Source organism: Rhinoraja longicauda, chromosome 1 (genome assembly GCF_053455715.1).
Source record: "Rhinoraja longicauda isolate Sanriku21f chromosome 1, sRhiLon1.1, whole genome shotgun sequence".
In the NCBI taxonomy this organism is placed as follows: Eukaryota; Metazoa; Chordata; class Chondrichthyes; order Rajiformes; family Arhynchobatidae; genus Rhinoraja; species Rhinoraja longicauda.
This window is the reverse complement of record NC_135953.1, coordinates 38,539,518-38,563,530: the sequence shown is the minus strand read 5'-3', so window position 1 is coordinate 38,563,530 and position 24,013 is coordinate 38,539,518. Positions and strand designations below refer to the sequence as shown.

The window sequence follows — 24,013 nt, the reverse complement described above, 5'->3', positions numbered from 1 at the left end:
GGTTAGGGAGTCCAGAACTATCAGTTAAAGTCTCAAAATAAGTGTTGACCATTCGGGGCATAGATGTCAGAAGAATTTATTCACCAGATTGTGGTGAAGCATTAGACTTCACTACACAAGATGGACGTGAATAAAAGTTGCTGAGATTATTCAAGAAAGATATCAATAGATTTTAGATATTAAGGGAATCAGGAAAAATTGGGTTTAATGCAGTAAAATAGCGCAGAGGTAAAAGAGGAGTCATTATCTTATTAAATGGTGGACCAGGTTTAAGGGCCCATACAGCCAACAACTTTTTCGACTTTTTATGATGGTGTTGGGGAGGATATTCCACCCAAACCATCTCCATGCTGGTTCAATCATCTGAATCTGAGGATTTGGTTAGCTTCTCTATCTAGAACAGCATCCATGACCTTCCAAGAAACAGTATATGTGCATATGCCACTGGACAAGGAAAAAGGCCATTAGGACTATGGACCATTTAGTCCATGGATAAGCAGAATGATAGAATAGATGCATCCATACCAACCAAGATGCCTATTTAAGCTTGTCTCATTTGCCTATGTTTGGACCATCCTCTAAACCTTTCTTCTTCATGAACTTTCCAAATGTCTTTTACATGTTGTTATTGTACCTGCCTCAACCATCAATAGATGTTGTTATTGCCAGAGATAAAACAGTCACTGGTCGCTGGGACATGCTGGTCCCAGAAGTGGACTAAACTGTAACCTCTGCAGGCTGAACACTTTCATTAAGTTGTTATTGTGGATTAAAGAATGAACAGAAGGAGCCGGTGCAGAAGTGAGATTGACAAGATTGACTACTGGGAAACATCAATAAATAAAAAAGTAGCAAACACTGTAGAAGGAAATGATCAATGTGTATTGACAATGGCTCAGTGAATTTACTATGTTAGATCATTATTAAATTTTTGAAATTATTGATTCTGCATTTGTGGTGATTATCCCATTTGAAATTAAAACCTACACAAAATACAGTAAAACAAAATAATTAGCCATGCATGCCTTTCCGTGTTTCATAGTAATAATAATGAAGCATTTCCTTGTCTTACATTGTTGCTTAAAGATGTCTCAATACTCAGAGTAAGAGCATGCCATGGTACAAAAACAGGCAGAGGAAGGAATTGAGGATGATAGCGAGTCTTCAGGAAGCATTTCTATGAGCAGGAAGTAATGGAAGGGAAAGGCTGAGGTTGATATGGAACAACAGAAATGGACGAAGAGGTTAGTATGGTTTTGTTTAAAGAGGCAAGCAGGTAGAAGCAAAGTTGGAATTTTTTGTTGAGGTCCAGCCAAAAGCACTGTAATTCTATTTCATTTTCATCTCCTCCCTGGCAACCCAGTCAGGCTGAATCCAGTACAATCTCAGCTCTTTACAAGCCTGAACCAAACTTCAGAATCACACCCTATTTATCAGATTGCGTAACTCAACTTTTACAAATGGCACACATCTACTTTATCCTATCATTACAAACACTGAAATGTCACTGTTGTCTTGATCACACCAGACTTGGTTTCTGCTGCCTACTATACCCCACTGTATCTAAACTGCAACTCACCCAAACATTTGTCACATGAATATTGTTCCATTGACGGTCTTCACCTTCTAGCAATTCCCTTCCTCAGCTCATCACTGAAGGGAAAATGTTAAACTTGTTTGCCTATTTATGATAACTATTTTCCTTTCCTTCTTTCCCTTCCTATTTTCAGAAACCATCATTTTGGTGATCATAATTAGAAACATAGACAATAGGTGCAGGAGGAGGTCATTTGGCCTTTCGCGCCAGCACCGCCATTCATTGTGATCATGGCTGATCACCCACTATCAGTAACCTGTGCCTGCCTTCTCCCCATATCCCTTGATTCCACAAGCCCCTAGAGCTCTATCTAACTCTCTTTTAAATTCATCCAGTGAATTGGCCTCCACCGCCTTCTATGGCAGAGAATTCCACAAATTCACAACTCTCTGGGTGAAAAAGTTTCTTCTCACCTCAGTTTAAATTGCTCCCCCTTTATCCCTGGTTCTGGACTCCCCCAACATTGGGAACATTTTTCCTGCATCTAGCTTGTCCAGTCCTTTTATAATTCTTCCAGCATGTTCTCTTTCTTTAGTAAAAATGGTTCCTCCCTGCTGTCACAGATGGATCTCCTGTGATCCATAGTTCTATTCTCTCTCCCCCTCCCCTAGATGGAACAAGTATAGAGTTCCCCTAGTCTTCACCTTTCACCCAACCAACCGCATCCAACACATCATCCTCCAACATTTCCATCACCTGCAACATGATCCCACCACAGTCACATCTTCTCATCACCACTCCTTTCTGCCTTCCACAGAGGCTGTTCCCTCCACAACTCTTTGCTTCGCTCACCTCTTTCCACCCAAACCACCCCCTCCCCAGGTACTTTTCCCTGCAACCAAAGAAGATCTAACACTGGTCTTCATACATACTCCTTCGCCTCCATCCAGAAAACCCCATTAGTCCCTTCAGGTGAGGTAGAGGTTCATTTGCATCTCCTTTAACCTCATCCATTGCATCTACTGTTCCCAATGTGGCCTCCTGTACATCATCAAGACCAAGACCTTGTGACTATTTTACTGTGCACTTGCAATCGGTCCACCAAGGCCTACAGGACCTCCCATTTTAACTCCCCTTCCGATTCCCGTACTGACCTTTCTGTCCTGGGTCTATTCCATTGCCAGAGTGAGGCTACACACAAACTGGTGGAACAGCACCTCATATTTTGTTTGGGTAGCTTACAACCAAACAGTATGAACATTAAATTCTCCAATTTTAGGTAGCCTTTAACAACTGCGCCCCATCTCCTTTCTCCCCACAACCCCCCCCCACTTTCCTCCTCCTTTTCTCTTCTCCTCTGTGCCCCACCTGGACTCAAACCTATTTCTCCCCTCGCCTCCCCCTCCACCGACTTTCCTACTTCCGGTTCGCAATTTGTAATTCTTCAATCCTTTTGTCTAACACCTGATTTTTTCATATCTGGCCTTTGTTCAAACATCTCCCTATCACCCCCCCCCCCCCCCCCCCCAACCACCTGTGTTCAGCTATTACCTGCCACGCTTTGTTCTGCCGCTCTTTTGTTCCAGCCTCCCCCCCCCCTACAATCAGTCCAAAGAAGGGTTCTGACCTAAATCATCACTTATTCATGTTCCCCAGGCAAGCTGCCTGACCTACTGAGTTACCCCAGCACTTTGTGTCCTTTTTTGTAAACCAGCATCTGCAGTTTCTTGTTTCTATGACTTTTATTCTACTGTTTTTGTCTTTGTAGATTTACTCTATGTTTTTTCTTTGCACTTAAAAAAAATCCTCTCCTTAAAAGTATTTTTCAATTCCTCATTGAAGCCTACTATTGAAACTACTTTCATGGTTCTGTCCTGGTGTGTATTGCAAGCTGAAGTCATATGGTGCAGAGCAAAGGTTTTCCTTGTATGATCTCTGATTCTACTGCCAATCATCTTTAAACAGTGTCTTTCTGTCTTTGGAAACAGTTTAGCTTTATCAAAGTGCTTCACATTTTTAATAAGTCACTACTTAACTTTCTATTGTTTCAGTATAGCAATTCCTTCTTTTCCAGTCTTTTCACCAAAACATTCCTCGTTCCTGGAACCATTCCTGTGAATCTGTTTGTAAACCTGTCCAAATTCTCCATTTCTTTTTTATGATATGGTGACCAGCTAAGACTGAACTGCAGATTTAGTACGTTCCTCAAATTTGTACCCTTTTGGAAATATGTTCATTCTCTCACATTTCCAGTATAGTCGTATTTGCAGTAGTAAAATTACAGTAGTAATAGTAAAAGAACCTTTGAACATAAAAACAAGAGCCAGATTAGGCTCTCAGTGCTTGCTCTGTGATTCATCAAGATTATAGCTATCTTGAGGCATTTTGCAATCCTCTCCCCGTAACCCTCAATTCCCATGTACTTGAAATGCAAAATTTACTACCATTGAGATCCATCTCTTTCACAGGAATATCCTGCCGCAATCTATTAAAACTGCATTGGAAAATCCAAAATAGGAAACAAAAATTAAAGAGACAACTCCCAATGGGTTAGGATCAGAAAGGGGCATGGGAAAAGGTCACTCAACCACAATTATCCCATATATGGAAGTTGAGAGAAAAGATTATTTTTCCAAGTTTCAAAGACATGGGGGAGGGGAGGTGGTATGGAGTTTTAGCGTGAACTGTACTTTTGGATTTATGTTAACTTTAATTGATGGGGTATGTTAATTCTTCTAATAAAACATGCTTATTTGTTCCAATTTCAGAAGGTTCTTTATGTATAGTTGTGAGTTAACTGAGAACATTAAAACTTGCTGAATGTAATTGTTAGTAATCTTATACTCTTTGTACATACAAACAATTCAGGAAGCTTAATTGCTCTTTTCCTGTTTTAAAATATCTGATATATCTGAGTCAATGTGAGTTTGGGGAGGCCTCTATACTATTTATAGGCATATCCTGGCTGCTCATGTTGGAGAGGGATGGGAAAGCTACCAGATAACAGTTTCTATGTTGTATGGAATTGCTTTTGCTGCTGGTGTTGTGGGGTGGTACGGAAGGGAGCCCACATGAACAGATTTCATAACCGATTTCTAAGGGATATAGAAGTCCGTCGGGCGGCACAGTGGTAGTACCTCCGCATCACAGCACCCGAGACCTGGGTTTAATCCTGATCTCAGGTGTTGTCTGTGTGGAGTTTACACGTTCTCCCTGTGACTGCATGGCTTTCCTCCGGGTGCTCCGGTTTCCTCCCACATCCCAAAGACGTGCGGGTTTATAGGTGAATTGGTCTCTGTAAAATTGCCCCTAGTGTTGGGAGTGAATGCAAAAATGGGATGACATAGAACCAGTGTGAACGTGTTTTCAATGGTCAGAGTGGACTCGGTGGGCTGAAGGGCCCATTTCCATGCTATATCTCTAAAAAAAATGTTGAACTGAAATCCTTCCTTTCATTCATTACTCCAGTTCCTTAAATAGTTTTGGGAACATATCCTAGAATTCCCTGCTTAACCCCTTTCTGTGCAGCATGAACACTAACACTTCAGGAGGAGGAAAACCATTCTCTCCTTCTATGGACCATTAAGAATGGCCAATGTGCATTTTCTCCATCTTTGCCCACATTACAACCTTATTTCTTTTAACAACATGCCCCTCATTTTGGAGACACAAGACCCTGCAGATGATGGAAGCTTGGACACAAACTAAAGTGCTGGAAGAACTCAGCGGGTCAGGCAGTATATGTGCCTCTGTATCTTTCCTTCTGAACCCCATTCTTCTGCCTTCTCCCCATAACCCTTGACACCCTTACTAATCAAGAATCTATCTATCTCTGCCTTAAAAATATCCTTTGACTTGGCCTCCACAGCTGTCTGTGGCAATGAATTCCACAGATTCACCACCCTCTCTCTGACTGAAGAAATTCCTCCTCATCTCCTTTCTCGAGGTACATCCTTTTCTTCTGAGGCTGTGGCCTCTTGTCCTAGACTCTCCCACTAGTGGAAACACATTCTCCACATTCACTCTATCCAGGCCTTTCACTATTTGGTAAGTTTCAATGAGGTCCCCCCTCATCCTTCTAAACTCCAGTGAGTACAGACCCAGTGCCTTCAAACGCTCATCATATGTTAACCCAATCACTCCTGGGGATCATTCTCGTGAACCTCCTCTGGACCCTCTCTAATGCCTGCACATCCTTCCTCAGTGGCACGGTGGCGCAGCGGTAGAGTTGCTGCCTTACAGCGAATGAAGCGCCGGAGATTCGGGTTCGATCCTGACTATGGGTGCTGTACTGTACGGAGTTTGTACGTTCTCCCCGTGACCTGCGTGGGTTTTCTCCAAGATCTTCGGTTTCCTCCCACACTCCAAAGACGTACTGGTTTGTAGGTTAATTGGCTGGGCAAAAGTAAAAATTGTCCCTAGTGGGTGTAGGATAGTGTTAATGTGCGGGGATCGCTGGGCGGCGCGGACCCGGTGGGCCGAAGGGCCTGTTTCTGCGCTGTATCTCTAAATCTAAATCTGAGATATGGGGTCCAAAACTGCTCACAATGCTCCAAATGTGGTCTGACCAGTGCGTTATAAAGCCTCAGCATTACATACCTGTTTTAAGTGTATTTATGTATAATTTATGTTTTGTGTGCTTTCAGGTTCTATGTGCCTGTGATGATATTACAAGCACCATTTTCATTGTTATCTGTACCTCACCGTTCTTGTGCGTTTACAATAGAATCAGCTTGGCTGGACTTAGATGGTCCACCCTTCAATGGAAATCAGGAGACAGCAGCAAAGAACTTGAGAACTTAAAGATTAGTTATAATCAAAGAATGGCACAGTGGCACAGTTGGTAGCGCTGCTGCCAGATATCAGGGTTCAATCTGACCTTGGGATCCGTCTGTGTGGAGATTGCACATGGGTTTCCTCCTGATGCTCCAGTTTCCTCCCATGTGCCAAGATGCGCATATTCACCACCTCTGTAAATTGTCCCTAGTGCAGGAAGTGGATGGGAAAATGGGATAACATTGAACTCGTGTGAAGTGGTAATTGATGGTCAGCATGGATTTGGTGGGCTGAAGGGTTTGTTTCCATGCTGTATCAATCAATCAAAGCCAGAGAAATCTGTTAAGAGCTAAAATGGTAGGTAGGAAGGAACTGCAGACGCTGGTTTATACTGTACATGGATAGAAAGTGCTGGAGTAACTCCGCGAGTCAGGCAGCATCTCTGGGGAAAAAGGATGGGTCAGAACCCTTTTTCAGACTCAGAAGTACTAAAATGGGATGGTCATTGGGCTACACTGACATTTGACATGGTGGCCCTGTACATAGGGTCACCAGAGGGAGCATCTACTTTGGCAATTTAAAATCCCACCCCAGGTAAGTCCATTTTACCTAAAATACTTATCCAAAGTAGCAACTTTCCCTCAGAGCCCACAGCACTTTCCTCTCACCCAACCCACCACCATCCAAAAAGCAATAGTGCCCTCACTATGCCCCATGATCCCCTCCTAACTTGCTCACCGATCTTCAGTCCAAAACTTACCAAAAAGACTATCATAATGCTCCCATTGCTGACACAATTCAATCTTCATGGCCTTGATCCCATTGACTCATTCCCTTTACTCTTTGGCCTGCCACTGGTGAACTCCCACAACCTGGTTTAGTTTAGTTCAGTTTATTATTATCACATGTACCGCGGTTCAGTGAAAAGCTTTTGTTTGCATGTTATTCAGTCAAAGAAAAGACTATACATGAATATAATCTAGTCATCCAAAGTGCATAGATAAAAGGTAAAGAGTATAGCTTATAGCGCAAGATATAGCACTGAAGTCTGATAAAGTCCAATTAAAAAGATAGATGAGAGGTCAGGCCTGCATTCTAGCTGATAAGAGGACTGTTCAGTGGCCTGATAACAGCTGGGAAGAAAATGTTTCTGAATCTGGAGGTATGCACTTTCAAACTTTTGTACCTCTTGTCCAATGGGAGAGGGGAGAAGAGGGAATGACCGAGGTGAGAATGGTCCTTGATTATGCCTAGAATTGATTGCCTTGATTAACCTAGAATTGAGACTTGTTTGTTTCTGTGTGTGTGTATAAGGCCCATGAGTTCAGGATTTTGCAGCAGTGAGTTTATGTACAAAACACTTACTGGCCTGGCACTGACTGCTAGTTTAATCCACTGTCACAGGTATTATTACTCTTGGCCTTGAAGGAGTGAAGACAGGAACTGTATACAGTTGGATTTCCTAGTTTGACGATATTTTACTTACCACATTATAAATGCATTCCCAATGAGGAAATAGTTCAGGGGACATCAGTTTTTAATTAAACAAAGACTGAGGATAAGTGCTTTACAGATCATATCAGCATTCCTCAGTTTGTTAATGCTCACCACGTCTCTGGTATAACTAATAACATTGGCATGCCTGGATTTGTTAATACTGACTTCATTTCTAGTCAGCAGTATTGCTTGTAAAGTAAACTGATGATTCACTTCATACAGTGGTTGGGGCAGGGAACACTCCCAGTTACTGCTTGACATCACTTTACCATAAAAGGAAAAGTATGGAAAGCATGCTGTAGTTTACTCAAGCATAGCACACTGCCTAGTATTTCGTAATGTGAAGTAAGATCTGCACCCTACTTTGCTTAAAAAGGCAAAGTCTATCATCTCTGAATAATATTAGACATCAGCATTAACATCTCTATCAGGCTAACAAAGTACAACAGAAACTGGAACAAAAAGGCCAGACAGTCACACTATGCATTGCAATAGTTAACCCTTAAGGTAGCTTTCACAGGGATTCCTCAGATTGCCTTCGAAAGAATGAAGGTCTTGAACAATTTTATAATTATTGCAACAGTGCCCAATATTATTTCTTCTTCCGACACACATGTGCTTCCATAACTATCTGGCAAATGTGATTAGTGTAAGTGGGCAGAAGGGACAGCATGGGCATGGTGGGCCAAAGGGCGAGTTTCAGTGCTCTATACAATGACTCTGTATAACTACTTCAAGCTCTTCTCTTTTGAATTACCTTTTCATCTCCTGTATCACTACCCCTCCCACATGCTGCCACACAACTCACTCTTTGTTCGCCAAATAAACCCCTTCCACTTTTCTTTTTGCCATTTTTTGACTTTTCAGACACACTTTTATACAAATTCAGCTATAATATTTTTGTTGGGAGACCTGCTTTATGAAGCAAAGACATGCTCATACTGGATGGAGCGAGTGAGTGTGTTCCTCACACTTTCCACTGTGTGAAACTTCTAGTTCTGTTCCTGGGGTGGGATAAAGAAACATCTGTGGTGGGGCGTGGCTCCGGTTACTGTTCTTCTGGCTCTGGTTACTGTTACCTGCTTGATAGACCTGGAAGAAAGTTACTACAATCCTCTGCTCATGTTCCATGTTCAAACAGTAGGATCAGGGCACGCCAAAAAACATCAAGACCCAATCTGCACATTTAAAGAGGTTTTCACCAGCCTGGTGCCTGCATTTTGTCAGATCATGGTTGGGAAGGAGTAAGTAATTTCTCCATTTCATTTAAGCTTCATCTTGGGGATTTGCATACATCAGGTCCTGATTATAGCAAGCATAGTTAACCAACATCGTGCAGCATATGCTTCACAGATTAGGCTTGAAGATAAAAGCCTCATGCAATATAGATTCAGTTATTGACCAATGTTTATAAATAATGTGCAAGTATGGTCATTCATAGTCACGAAACACGGAAAACAGACCCTTTGGCCCACTTAGGCCACAGCATCCATTGAGCACGCACTCGCACGAATCCCATTTTATTTATCGCACACTCTCTTCTACTTGGCCTAGATTCCAACACACACCCTTGGACATGGGGCAATTTACAGTGTTCAATTTACCAACAAACCCATGTTTTTGGTATGTGGGAGGAGACTGAAGCAAGCTGAGGAAACCCAAAAGTCACAAGTAGAACATACAAATTCTATATGAACAGTACCCGTCAGTTGACGAAATGTGTTGGAAGGAACTGCAGATGCCAGTTTAAATCGAAGATAGGGCGACACGGTAGCGCAGCGGTAGAGTTGCTGCTTTACAGCGAATGCAGCGCCGGAGACTCAGGTTCGATCCTGACTACGGGTGCTGCACTGTAAGGAGTTTGTACGTTCTCCCCGTGACCTGCGTGGGTTTTCTCCGAGATCTTCGGTTTCCTCCCACACTCCAAAGACGTACAGGTATGTAGGTTAATTGGCTGGGTAAATGTAAAAAAAAATTGTCCCTAGTGGGTGTAGGATAGTGTTAATGTACGGGGATCACTGGGCGGCACGGACTTGGAGGGCCGAAAAGGCCTGTTTCCGGCTGTATATATATGATATGATAGACACAAAACGCTGGAGTAACTCAGTGGGAAAGACAGCATCTCTGGAGAAAAGGAATGGGTGACGTTTCGGGTAGAGACCGTTCTGAAAAAGGGTCTCGACCCGAAATGTCACCCATTCCTTCTCGCCAGAGATGCTGCCTGTCCCGCTGAGTTACTCCAGCTTTTTGTGCCTATCCCAAGTCAGTTGAGTTGCGAGGCAGCAGCTCTCCTAGTTGCACCACCCAGGCTGCCCATAATTATTAATAAGAAGACCAAGTGTATTCCATTGACAGTGATGGACTGAGATGTGCAAGCTTTTAATATCTGGTGGCAGTTGTATACTGTGGAAGTGCATGGCTAGAAATTCCATGCAAAACCTTTTCAGAATAGAATACAATGAATATTCCCCAAAGGTCTGTATACAAGAGTAGGCCAGAGGCTAGGAATCCTGTGGCACGTAACTCACTTCCCAACTCCCCACAGCCTGTCCACCATCTGCAAGGCTCAAGTCGGGATGGAATGATGAATCAGGTGATGGAATGAATGCTCTTCACTTACCAGGATGGCTGCAGCTTGGACAACACTCAAGAAGCTAGACGCCATACAGGATGTAGCAGCCGGCTTGATTGGCTCACCATCCACAACCATTCCACCACCGACGTACGATGGCAGCAGTTTCTACCATCTACAGGATGCACTGCAGCAACTCACCAAGACTCCATAGACAGCACTTTCCAAACCCACCACCTCTACCAGCTGGAAGGACAAGGGCAACTAAAGCAGGGCAACACCATTACCTGGATTAGTCGGAATATCTCATTTTAGGGTTCCCAATGAATGATCGTCCAAATTGCCTTCCCGAGTGTTGGGTTTCCATAATTTTGTAGCCTGGTGACTCTTTCTGGAGGAGACTTGACCTACCTCGAAGGAGTGGGATTAAAAACAAATCTGTGGATATGTTCATTCCTATTTGGTGTCCAATGGCTATTGCGTGAAGGTGCTGTTGTATGAAGGGACGATGGTGCTTTCTGCCCTGCCTAACACAGTCATAGATGGCCACTGGAGTGAGTGGACATCATGGCTCAGTGCAGAGGGTGAGAAACCGGTTAAAAACCAATGTGTAGATTTTCAAAACTGATTTTACAGTTTATCCATTTTGAAAAAAAGACATCTTAATTCTGTCAGGCTAAGAACACTGATATTGATGTAATATCGGCATGAGATCTTACTTCCACTAATTATCAACACGTTAAGGATTTCTTCAGGGCTTCTGCACCACTGTAACTTTGGAAGTTTCATAATATGCAGAATGCTTATTATGGTAAACCACAGGCGTTTGGAATGGGAGAGCAGAAGCAGGAACAGAAAATGCACAAGCATAAACTCGTTCTCCTGTGCAAGCAGGTTTGGGCACTTAAAGAAACTGTGGTTTCCGTTCCATTATCAACTTGTGTTTTCAAACAGTGCCTGAAATAGTAGTGAACAGACAGAATGTTTCATTTGCTGCAAACGTGGTAAGAAGGAATTACACATCCTTAAAGAAGACCATAATTATAAAAATCTGATCTTGGAAAATGGCATAGAGCACAAATGCTTCCTGGTATTAGTAATATCTGCATTAACTAAATTCTGGACAGACCTCATTTGGGATTAAATGTACTGCTGAAATTACATATTTCTTGATTATTTTATTGTTTAATGAATAATCCGAGGGGGTATTTTGAATTAAAGGAAGCTAGTCATATTTGCAGGACAGAGCTCAAAGGAGCTATTCATATTTGATTAAAATGGTAGATTGATACATGAAGTCAGTATTTTCTGTTCCTGGTGTTGTTCCTGAGTAGTTAGATCATCCTGATGCACTAAGGGTTTTCTATTCATGAATCTATCTGTGATTTTCTGTCTAATTGAGCAATAACTAACGCCACTACATGTACATAATCTGCTCATGTAAAATTAGGGTCTATTGTCGGAAAACTATTTCAGAGCAATGCAGACTTCATAGAACTAACCTGGACACATCTCTGATTCAAAGTGTAGGAAAGAACTGCAGATGCTGGTTTAAACCGAAGATAGACGCAAAATGCTGGAGAGAAGAAATGGGTGACGTTTCGAGTCAAGACCTCTGCCTGAAGAAGGGTCTCGACCCAAAACATCATCCATTCCTTCTCTCTAGAGATGCTGCAGCATTTTGTGTCCATCTCTGAATAACTGTTCTTCCAAACTGGCTAAATGCCACACTCCTACTGTAATTATCTCTAATGCTGAACTTTAATTCTTTATGAATGAAGGAAACTGGTAAAAAAATATTAAAGGTGCAACTATAGTAAACCTAAGATATTGCAATTAAGTAAATTAGCAAAAAAGTGTACAAAGTCAATATAGTGGAAAATAAATTTAAATGGATCACAAACTTCTCATAAAGTTACACAAAGCAAATCAGAGCACACACTCTCACATCTACCAACATCATGTTGCTACTACTGGCTCTCTGTCCCTTTTCTGTTTCTGAAGTATTTTGGTATTAAGAGTTTCACATTTCAAAAAGGGTGTATTGTCCTTGGATAGGTGTTGAGGGATTTATTAAAATAATACCCAGTCAAGAATGATGACATTATGACTATGGGTTTCATAGACTGGAATTTAGAAGATCTGGATCTGTTTAAGATGATTAAGAAATATGAGAGAGTGGAGAGAGAGAAAAAAAAAACATTTCCACTTATGTGGGAGTCTAAAAGAAAGGAGCCTAAGCTTTAAAAAAAATCGGCCTATTGCACGATACAGTCAGAAGCCCAGCTCATCCTTCTCATTAGCTTAAAGCATTTTCTGAAGCTTACAGAGTGCACAAGTTACAACACTTGAGTAATGAGCTTATTCTTTGTCCTCATTATCTCTCTCATGAAAGGAAAAAGTCATCCATTTTTTGGGGAAGAAGGAATTCGATTTTTATGCGAATCCCCTCTGATGCAGAGATTATACTGATGTGATTAAACTGAGGCTTGGAAGAAGTGTCCTGTTGGGCAAAAACACATGGAGCATTTGGACTGAATGACCTGCTTGTGCATTATTGTGTACTTTCTGTGTAAAAGTGATGGAGGCAAACATGTAATAGCAGGGAAAATGGCACTCCCAGTAATCTCTAAACATGTCACATGCAGGGTGTTTTTAATGTGATCCTTTACAAGCAGTCAGACTCCTGCACAATCCCCTTCTTCAATGATATGCTTGCACTATTCCCCAGATGTCCCTGTGATCCCAGTGCTGAAGGGAGTAATTAGGTACTAGTGACAAAGTGAAGTGCGACATACCCACGTCATCTATCGTCCTTGTAGCTTTCAACAGGATATCACTTTCCCTGCAGTCTGCGACTGAACATTGGCTGTCCAGTTGTATATCACTTTGACAGAAGGCGCTAACTCATGCGATAACTATCTATCTAAATCACTGAAAAATGCCTGAGGTTTTTTTATTCTCATTTGGTTTTTTTTTACCAGTTTGCAGCTTCTATCCTGAACACACTAACTCATTATTTTGATCTATTTGGGTACAATTAATTCAGCCAAATTGTATCCTGATCCAGGAACCAGACGCACTCATACTGCCAGATGTCACTGCCACTTGATTAGGTGATGGAAACATGGATGAAGCTGCATTTTCCCAAATACCACTCCGACTGACTCAGAACAACCCAGGGGTTGGAACTCTGTGGCTTGTACTGTCTGGGTTCATTTTAGGAAATTTGTTAACCAAAGCATGCAAGCTTTTAAGAAGTGAAGTAAATATGAAAATGATAGAAAACCAAAACTAAAACAGAAAATGCCTGAAGCACTCAGACAACATTACTAGGTAGAGAATCAAAATCAGTGCTTCAGGTCAAGAACCCTTTATCAGAACTGGAAATGTGAGAAGTGTGTTTCAAGTTGCAGAACAGAGGAGGGATGGAAAAACAAAGACAAAGTCTGTGATAGAATGGAGCACAAAGTTGTCAGGGTGACAATTTTAGAAATGTTCATTTTCAATGAGACCTGCTCAGTTACTGTTATAGAGAGTGAAGAAACACATTACTTTGTTGATTAATTGTCAGGTTTCAGGAGTTCACGTTTTCAATTCCAGTTTAAATTGATAACCTACATCTGAACTTGGGCACTATTACAAAATAATATTTATACGCCTCAACCTTTATCCACAGATTCACCATATTAAGTCTTACAGTGGCACATCACAAAAGGATATTGAATGAGAGACAATTTCAGTATTTTGTTTGTTGTTACTTATGAAATGGACTGAGGAGACAATAGGCATAAGCAGCTACCAGCTACCTAATTCAGAATAAACCTTTTTACCAATCAGTCCACTTCAGGTGAAATCCAAATCACAGATTTGAAAGTTCAGATTAGTGTTTTATAATTAGGGAAGATTAAAACCAAGGCTTTATATATATCATATCATATCATCATATATATACAGCCAGAAACAGGCCTTTTCGGCCCTCCAAGTCCGTGCCGCCCAGTGATCCCCGTACATTAACACTATCCTACACCCACTAGGGACAATTTTTACATTTACCCAGCCAATTAACCTACATACCTGTACGTCTTTGGAGACGGTTGACTAATACATTTTCTGAAGTTAAAACTAGATAGTTTTAGGAGTTAATTCTTGAAGGATTTTTTGACAACATTCTCTCCTTACACTAAGCTATATCTAAAGTATTTATTCACAAAATGCTGGAGTAACTCAGCAGGTCAGGCAGCATCTCAGGAGAGAAGGAATGGGTGACGTCTCGACCCAAAACGTCACCCATTCCTTCTCTCCTGAGATGTTGCCTGACCTGTTGAGTTACTCCAGCATTTTGTGAATAAATACCTTCGATTTGCACCAGCATCTGCAGTTATTTTCTTACACTAAGCTATATCTAGTTCTCTGTTAAATTCCAGAAACTTTCAATACTGAGATACTGCACTTTTGATTTTCCCTTCATAATTTCTTACTGAAAAAAATGTTAGGCCATTTTTTGCATGTTCAATGCTTTGGACTATGGCTCAGATGATGGGAAGTGTTTGAAGGCATCCTGAGATCCATCATCCTCTAACTTGCCCTTCAGTCTGTGGAAAGAACATTACTCTCCTTTACCTCCTGATCAGAGGCCGTCAAAGGTAATAGGGTGAAGGTAGGCGAATAGGATTGAGAGGGAAAAGTAGATCACTCATGCTCGAATGCCGGCGTGGACTCGACGGGCCGAATGGCCCAATTCTGCTCCCATGTCGTAGTCTTCACCGTACACACATTCACAGCCATAAAATCTGTTTTCTGCAATTCTGTAGAATTGTGGGTCAGAGGGCCAATAACTTTGTTCCACAGTCCTGTCCTATTAAACTTGTATTATTTCAATGGTTTATAGAAGTCAGAAGCACCCATGAGAAATGAAGTTGCCAAACTTGCCAGTCCTGATTTAGCTGCCACTGCCCTCTAGTGGCTGAAATGTAATTAAACACATGGCAGGCAGTGGACATCCAACCATATTCATTCATACTGCAGCGCAAACAATTTACTGCCCAACAGACCAGAAACATAACCCTGCATTTATTTTCCACGAAGAATGCTCCCTTTTGCACGAGAGGGCAGAGAGTAGATAATGGAATGATTAATTTTTAGATGTCCATCCAGGTATGGTTTGCTGGGGAAGTAGTTTTGTAAAAAATGTATCGTATTTATTGCATCGTATGGGAGGCGCATTCCCAATCTCGTTGTACCCCTGTACAATGACAATAAAGATATATTGTATTGTATTGCTTGGGAGTTGAATTTGATTTATCTGTTTAGGGAAGAAACTTAGGGTACAACAGAACACAGGTAGAGTTGCCTAAAAACTCTGACTTACCTTCACATGAACAGAATGGTGGTCCCAGTGATCAAGAATGAAATGATATTTCTAACATCTGGCAGGGCTCAGTAAAATATCTCACCGAGAAAGTGATAACACCTCACAAAATAGCATCCAGTGCCTTTGGTGACTGTGCTAGAAACATAGAAAGTAGGTGCAGGAGTAGGCTATTCGGCCCTTCGAGCCAGCACCGCCATTCAATATGATCAGTACCCCGTTCCTGCTTTCTCCCCGTGATCCTTGATTCCATTAGCCCTAAGAGTTATATCAGACTCTCTTGAAAACATCCAGTGAATTGGCTTCCACTGCATTCTGTGACAGAGAATTCCACAGATTCACAACTCTCTGGGTGAAAACGTTTTTCCTCATCTCAGTCATAAATGGCCTAGCCCTTAATCTTAAACTGTGACCCCCTAGTTCTGTACTCCCCCAACATCAGGAACATTTTTCCTGTGTCTAGCCTGTCCAATCCCTTAAGAATTTTATGTTTCTACGAGACCAAGTGGGCCCAAACCTCTCCTGCATTGGTGCAGCACTCTCTCCTCCCCCGCTCCTCTCCCCCGCTCCCTCCACCCCCCCTCTCCCCCAACCCCTTCCCTCACCCCTCCCCACCCCCTCCACCTCCCCTCCCCTTCTCCCCTTCCTCTCCCCCCCACTCCATCCCCCTCAACCCCCTTATCCTCCCTCCCCCCCCCCTCCATCCACCCCCTCCCTCCTGAGGAGATAGATTTAAACTTTAAAATGTCAATAACTTTAAAAATGTAACACCGATTTCAATGAAACTTCTTCCATTAGCACCAAAGGGACGACGGTGAGTAAAGTAGGCCTAAAATTGTTGCGCTATCGTGTACCGTTTTGGCTGTAGTTCAGGAACAAACAAACAAACAAATGAGAGTTTTAGTATATAGATAAGATCCCCTCTCATTCTTCTGAATTCCAGTGAATATAAGCTTAGTCTACCCATTCTTCCGGTGCTAAACTATCTTTGGTAATAACATCATATGAGGTGCAAACTAATCATTTCTGTGGAAGCGTTAATTTAACAGGCATCATATTATCAGTGACTCACATCACAGGCTTTCTTTTCTGCAGTGTCCAGCTTTGCTTGAACATCTCGCAAGGATTCAGAGTATTTGTCAGCCTCGTCTTCAGTGGCTTTTTGCTTTCTCTGCAAGTTGCTGACTTCTTCTTCCAGCTAAAGTATCATCAGAAGAAATATTAATCAATTGAAAAGTTTGAATAATTAAACAGGCCACAATTGCTCAATGTTTTTTTATATAGACATAGACATAGAAAATAGGTGCAGGAGGAGGCCATTAGGTCCTTCGAGCCATTCATTGTGATCATCCACAATCAGTAACCAGTGCCTGCCTTCTTCCCATATCCCTGGATTCCACTAACTCCTAGAGCTCTATCTAACTCTCTTTTAAATTCATCCAGTGAATTGGCCTCCCCTACCTTCTGTGGCAGAGAATTCCACAAATTCACAACTCTCTGGGTGAAAAAGTTTATTTTCACCTCAGTTTTAAATGGCCTCCCCTTTATACTTGGACTGTGGCCCTTGGTTTTGGACTCCCCCAACATTGGGAACATTTTTCCTGCATCTAGCTTGTCCAGTCCTTTTATAATTTTAAACATCTCTATAAGATCCCCTCTCATCCTTCTAAACTCCAGTGAATACAAGCCCAGTCTTTCTAATCTTTCCTCATATGACCGTCCCGCCTTCCCAGGGATTAACCTCATGAACCTACGCTGCACTGCCTCAATAGCAAAGATGTCCTTCCTCAAATTAGGAGACCAAAACTGCACACAATACTCCAGTTGTGGTCTCGCCAGGGCCATATACAACTGCAGAAGGACCTCTTTGCTCCTATACTTAAATCCTCTCGTTATGAAGGCCAACATGCCATTAGCTTTCTTCACTGCTTGCTGTACCTGCATGCTTACTTTCAGTGACTGGTGTACAAGGACACCTAGGTCTCGTTGCACTTCCCCTTTACCTAATCTGACACCATTGAGATAATAATCTGCCTCTTTGTTTGTGCCGCCAAAGTGGATAACCTCACATTTATCTACATTATACTGCATCTGCCATGCATCTGCCCACACACTCAACTTGTCCAAGTCACCCTGCAACCTCCTAACATCCTCTTCGCAGTTCACACTGCCACCCAGCTTTGTGTCATCTGCAAACTTGCTAGTGTTACTTCTAATTCCATCATCTAAATCATTAACATATATTGTAAATAGTTGCGGCCCCAGCACCGAGCCTTGCGGCACTCCACTTGCCACTGCCTGCCATTCTGAAAAGGACCCGTTTATTCCTACTCTTTGCTTCCCGTCTGCCAACCAATTCTCTATCCATTTCAATACCCTACCCCCAATACCATGTGCTCTAATTTTGCTCACCAATCTCCCGTGTGGGACCTTATCAAAGGCTTTCTGAAAGTCTAGATACATTACATCCACTGGCTCTCCTTCATTCATTTTACTTGTCACATCCTCAAAAAATTCCAGAAGATTAGTCAAGCAAGATTTCCTCTTCATAAATCCATGCTGATCTTGGACCAATCCTTTTACTGCTATTCAAATGCACCGTTATTACCTCTTTAATAATTGACTCCAGCATCTTCCCCACCACCGATATCAGGCTAACTGGTCTGCAATTCCCCGATTACAGTTTAATACTCTATTAAAGTTAAATACAAATCGTGACATTTAAGTTTAGGTTTTCCATTGTTGCCTTTTTTGACTGCCTATAGTTTAATATCAAACCAGTTGTCAGATATGGCCTCAAAGCTCCTGAACTACAAAAAGGAAATTTCTGCTGACTAATCAGATGTAGGTGCTGGCAACAGAAAGATGGAAATGTAACTGTATCTGGACAAGATTCACTATGCCTAGGGCAGAGGAAGGGGGAAGGGGAGAGATTGGGAAGTAAATATCTCAGTTAAATCTGGAACTATAGGATTACCTGCCTCAAAAAATCTGAGTGAGGAAATACACCCCGAACAGAAACATGGGGGGGGGGGGGGATATTGGAACAATAAGTTAAAACAAACGAGCTAGATTAGAAATCAACACCACCTATATAATGTGTACCAGCATCTGCAGTTATTTTCTTACATCACCTACATAATTGGTCAGAGTCACATTTTTCAATTGTACCAAAGATGATATACGACTTAGCTAGGAATTTCGGAAATGCAACTGGTGCTTAACGTTTCAACCTCCAGTGGACCCCACAGATCTCTTAAACAGCCTGCGTTAGCACGTCTTCTCGGGTTGCCACTAGACTTTCATTAAACCTTCAAAGTAACAAGGGGGAAAGTATTTCGCAGCATAAACTAGTTAGCTGGAATGATTCGGCCGGGACTCATTTCTGGCAACCTACTGCAAGTGGTATATTTTACTGAGCCCCGATGCTATTTAGGGACCACAGTTTCATCCTGATCTATCAATAGTTTGGACAAAAGGGGAGTGGGGGAAGAACACAAACAACGAGTCAAAAAGTCCGATCAAAATTACAAAGTCAACCGGTAAATCATTAGAGTAAACACACTACAGCGAGCCTGGTGCATTTGCTGTGTGTCTGTGCACCTCAGTAGTCTGAATAGCACCCCACCTGCTTACACCTGCCTTCGGTCGCCTTCTTCTCAAATTCTGCCTGGTCCGCCTTGTCCAAGGCATTTTCTTTTTCCAGTTTCAACATTTGCATCTTCTTCTTGAGGGCATCCATGATCTTGCGAACTTTTTTTGTTTTGCTTTTAAAAAACCCAAACTGGATCAGAGAGGCTCCTTTGGCGTTAAGTGCAGGAGGAGGCAGTGGTTGTGTGCTGGACTCGGGCTGGGCTGAAGTCTCCCGGCGTGGCTCTGCTGGAGAAATAAAAGACCTGCCTTCGGAGTGGAGTGGAGGTGGGAGTGGGCAGGATTTCCGGGGAAGAAAAAAAAAAACCCCAACAGAAATGGAATGACTTCTTTTGGGAAAGCAGGACGGTGAGTGTGAGGGGGGCGGCGCTGGGACGGGACGTGGTCTCACTCCAGTTGTGCGAAGCTGGCCGTCTATGCGAGTCTGAGTCAGGCAGGCGAGAGCAAAGAACGCGCCAGCTTCTCCCTATTACACACATTCCTGGCCACACTCAAACCTCAGGGCGGCCAGACTGCGAGGAGCAGCCTGTTTAACAGTGAACCCCGACAACTAGGCTGCCCACTCACCCCCCAAGGCAAGCAATGAATCAGCTTCAAACCAAACTGTCCCATTTCCAATCCATTTAAATGGTAAAAAAAAGACACTTAAAGTTTTCAGTCCATTAGTGCATTTATGGATGTGCATGACTCTTCTTGGAATTGTTACCTCATTGTTTATTCCGCAATGCGTTTTGCAATAATGTCTTGATTTTTTGGAAAGTTATTTTACTGCCTTGCAGAATTTTTCATTAATATATATGTTTTTCGTGTTTGAGTCCATGAGCATGATTTTCATAATATCTGTAGCTCACTGTACGATCATATGACAATCAACTCGAATGGACTTGAATTTTTACATTTTCATATTGGCAGGGATGAAGGGCATTTGGCCCACCTGGTTTCTGTCTGCGAACAGACTCCCATTCCTTCGCTGGTTCCCCGTGACCTGTTTTCTCTCGCACGACCACCGAATCCTCGCATTCTCTGGCCACCCACCGACACCAGGGGACACCAGGGGCACCGCAGCTCACAGTCGTCAAATAACTTAGCAACACAACTGTGGGGTGTGGGAGGAATCTGGAGCAGAGGCATGGTGATGGGGAGAACACACACACTTAAAATGGACAGCACCCGAGTCCAGGATTGAACCAGGGCCAAGGGGAAATTCCAGTCAGTAAAGTAGAGATGACATACAGATCGGCTTCTGCCAAAACCCTCATTTAGGCCCTTGATGATCGTGGCCACATTTGAAGCAAAACTCCATTACTTATTTTTGTGATGTTCATGGAAAAAGGCCAGCATTTATTGTCCGTGCTTAATTGCTCCTGAGGAGGTGGTGATGAGATACCGACATGAACCACTTTTTGGTGAGGGTGCTTTCACAGTGTCATTAAGTTGACCGTTACAATATCTACACCCAGCATCTGCAAGTTTCAGTGAGGTCCCCCCTCAACCGTCTAAACTACAGTGAGTAGAGGCCCAGTGCTGTCAAACGCTCATCATATGCTAACCCACTCATTCCTGGAATCATTCTTGTAAACCTCCTCGGGGCCCTATCCAGAGCCAGCACATCCTTCCTCAATTATGGGGCCCAAATTTGCCCACAGTGCTCCAAATGCGGCCTGACCAACACCTTATAGAGCCTCAGCATTACATCTAGCAGTGTACCTTTAAGTCAAGGTAGTGTGCTTCTTGAGAGGGGAATGCACAGGGAGTGGCAATCCCATGCATTTACTAGCCCTTGTCTTTCTTGGTATGAGAGACTGAGTGTTGCTGGTCCTGCCAATGCATTTAGAGAATCCTGTGTTAACATTTTTGGTGGTATTTCTCCAGTGGTTTGAGGAGGGACCTGATAGAAATATCTAAAATTTGGAAAGGCATAGATCGGGTAGACAGTCAGAACATTTCTCCTAGATTGGAAAGGGGCATAGTTTTAAGTGGTAGGGGCTGGATGGTGGATGTCTGGAACATGCTGCCAGGGGTAGTGGTGGAGGTGGATACAATAGTGTTGTAGACACAAAATGCTGGAGTAAGTCAACGGGACAGGCAGCATCTCTGGAGGGAAGGAATGGATGACATTTCGGGTCGAGACCCTTCTTCAGATCTGATCATTATAAATCTGGTCCTAAACTCTCCCACCAGTGGAAACATCCTTTCCACATCTACTCCATCTATGCCTATCAACAGGTCTGGCTCCTGCTGTCTGCTCACTCAATAACCGGTCCGGCACAAACCCATCTCCCAAATCAACTAGATCAACACCACATCTCTCGCTGGCTTGGGAACCAATTGTGTATCCTCGTAACCTGAACTGATTGTTCTATGTTTCTACTTCTTCTAACAGCCTATTTTAACATATGCTTTTACCATACAGTTTGGTTGCTTGAGAGCAGAGTAAAAATTTTCATCATGATCTATCTCAAAAATGTTCATATTACTATACTGCTATATAATGCAATAGTTTATATCACCCATTTCTTACTTTGTCTATGTCTAAAGTTGTTTCTAAAGCATTGTCCGTAATTGTAACTATGTAGCAAAGCACAGAAGCCAATGTGTGCATGAATAAAGTCGTATATGTCAAAGAGAAAAGTGGTGAGTTAATTCATTTTTGTTGATGCAATCTATATACTAAAACTCTTGTTTGTTTGTTTGTTTGTTTGTTTGTTCCTGAACTACAGCCAAAACTGTACAGGATAGCACGACCATTTTAGGCCCACCTTACTCACTGTCATCCCTTTGGTGCTAATGGAAGAAGTTTCATTGAAATCGGTGTTATATTTTTAAAGTTATTCACATTTTATTCTCATCTATCTCCGAGAGGGTGGGTGGAGGGAGGGGGGGAGGAGGGAGGATAAGGGGGGTTGAGGGGGATGGAGTGAGGGGGATGGAGTGGGGGGGAGGGGGAAGGGGGGGAGGGGAGGAGGGGGGGAGTGGGGAGGGTCCACTTGGTCTAGTTAATAGCTAAATATTGTCCAGGGTGCTAAGAGAACACTCCTGATCTCCTTTGAACAATTCACATTCACTGGAGAATGCAGAAGGGCCCTTAGTTTAACTTCTCATCAGAAATCTGGCAACTCAGAGAATAGAGCACTTGCTCAGTACTGCACTGAATTATGTACATAGTATTTGAATGAGGGTCTATGAACACCCAAACATGTATATTTTCACTAAGCCATTGATATACATTTCCCTGAAGATCATTAAAGGATCATATATTTAAAATCATGTGTTTTTTGTGTGTATTTAATGAACAAAGATCTGAGCTTTTCATACAGGGAGTGGTGAAAATTTGAAATGAGCTGCTAGAGAAGGTGGTAGAGGCAAGTACTATTACATCATTTAAAAGGCATTTGGACGGGTACTTAGATAAGAACAGAATGGAGGAAAGGGAAGGCACAGAGTGCTGTGGTATCTCGGTTGGTCAGGCAGCATCCCAGGAGAACATTAGAAACCTTTGAGCGATCTTTAATCGGACTTTATCAGACCTCAATGTACTGAATGTTGTACCCTTTGTCCGTTGTCTGTGTACTGCAGATGGCTTGATTGTATTCGTGTTTAGTCATTTCTCTGACTGGATAGCATGTAAAACGCTATTCATTGTACCTCAGTGTACTTGACAATAATAGTGCACTAAACTATCCATGTTGTCCTGAGATGCTGCCTGACCTGCTGAGCTACTTCAGCATTTTATGTCTTATTTTATAAACCAGCACCTGCAGTTCCAAGTTTCTATATGGAGAAAAGAGACCTAATACTGACAAATGGAGATTAGTGCAGACGAGCATCATAGTGGGTGAGGTGAGCTGTAAAAGCCCATTTCTGTGCTGTACTTTTCTATGGTTCTATGATCTTTCTTAAACTGTGCTTTGCAAATTTATGCTGTGATGTTACATGAATATTCTAAGTACAGTACTCACAAGCAATCTCAGATTTCCAGGCAGAGTCGAAAAACAAAGGTGTTTTATTTAATGTACGCCATTTTAGCATCCCACTTCAGTTACCTTAAAGTGATATCATTACTTACAGGTCATCATATGGCATAATAAAGACACTGTGGGAATGGGGTCCCCACCAGTAGAGACCCCACAGAGGGTCATTTGTTGTCATTGTGGGGACCGCATGGTCGCTGGCTTGTGAGATAATGACTGTTCTATTCAGAAGGTGTCACAGTATGGCCAGTTAATTGTAAAGTGCGAGTTGATGTGGGGATTGACCAGTGCTTCATGATGTTGGACAATCAACAACACATCACACTACCATATGGAAGCAGCGAACATGGTCAAGGACCAATTACACCCTGGCCAGTACCTCTTCCCGCCTCTCCCACTGGGCAAATTTAAAAAAAACTTGATAGCACATATCACCAAATTCAGGAATAGCTTCTCTCCCGCTTGTTTTCAGACTATTGAATGGATCTCTCGAAGGTTGTTCAGTTCAGTTTTGAGATAGAGCATGGAAATAGACCAGTCGGCCTACCGAGTTCACACCGACCATCGATCACCCGTTCACACAGCACTTTCTCATCCACTCAATGATACTTTATTTACTCCCTATACACTAAGGGCAA

General features: G+C 42.5%; 1 protein-coding gene across 4 annotated transcripts in view; it reads right to left on the bottom strand.

Moving 5' to 3' along the window:
- LOC144591171 (tropomyosin alpha-4 chain-like) overlaps positions 1 to 19,622 on the bottom strand; it is an 87,131-nt gene extending 67,509 nt beyond the window's left edge. For 2 of the 4 annotated variants that reach the window (XM_078395539.1, XM_078395580.1), the window contains exons 1-2: positions 19,382 to 19,614; positions 16,826 to 16,951 (exon numbers count right to left, since the gene is read on the bottom strand). In XM_078395539.1, coding sequence (XP_078251665.1) covers positions 16,826 to 16,951; positions 19,382 to 19,495 — 240 coding nt within the window. In that variant the 5' untranslated portion in view covers positions 19,496 to 19,614. Of the gene's footprint in view, positions 1 to 16,825; positions 16,952 to 19,381 lie in introns of all 4 variants that reach the window. The other 2 variants (XM_078395614.1, XM_078395493.1) reach the window with 2 other exon arrangements.
- Between the last annotated feature and the right edge of the window lie 4,391 nt (positions 19,623 to 24,013).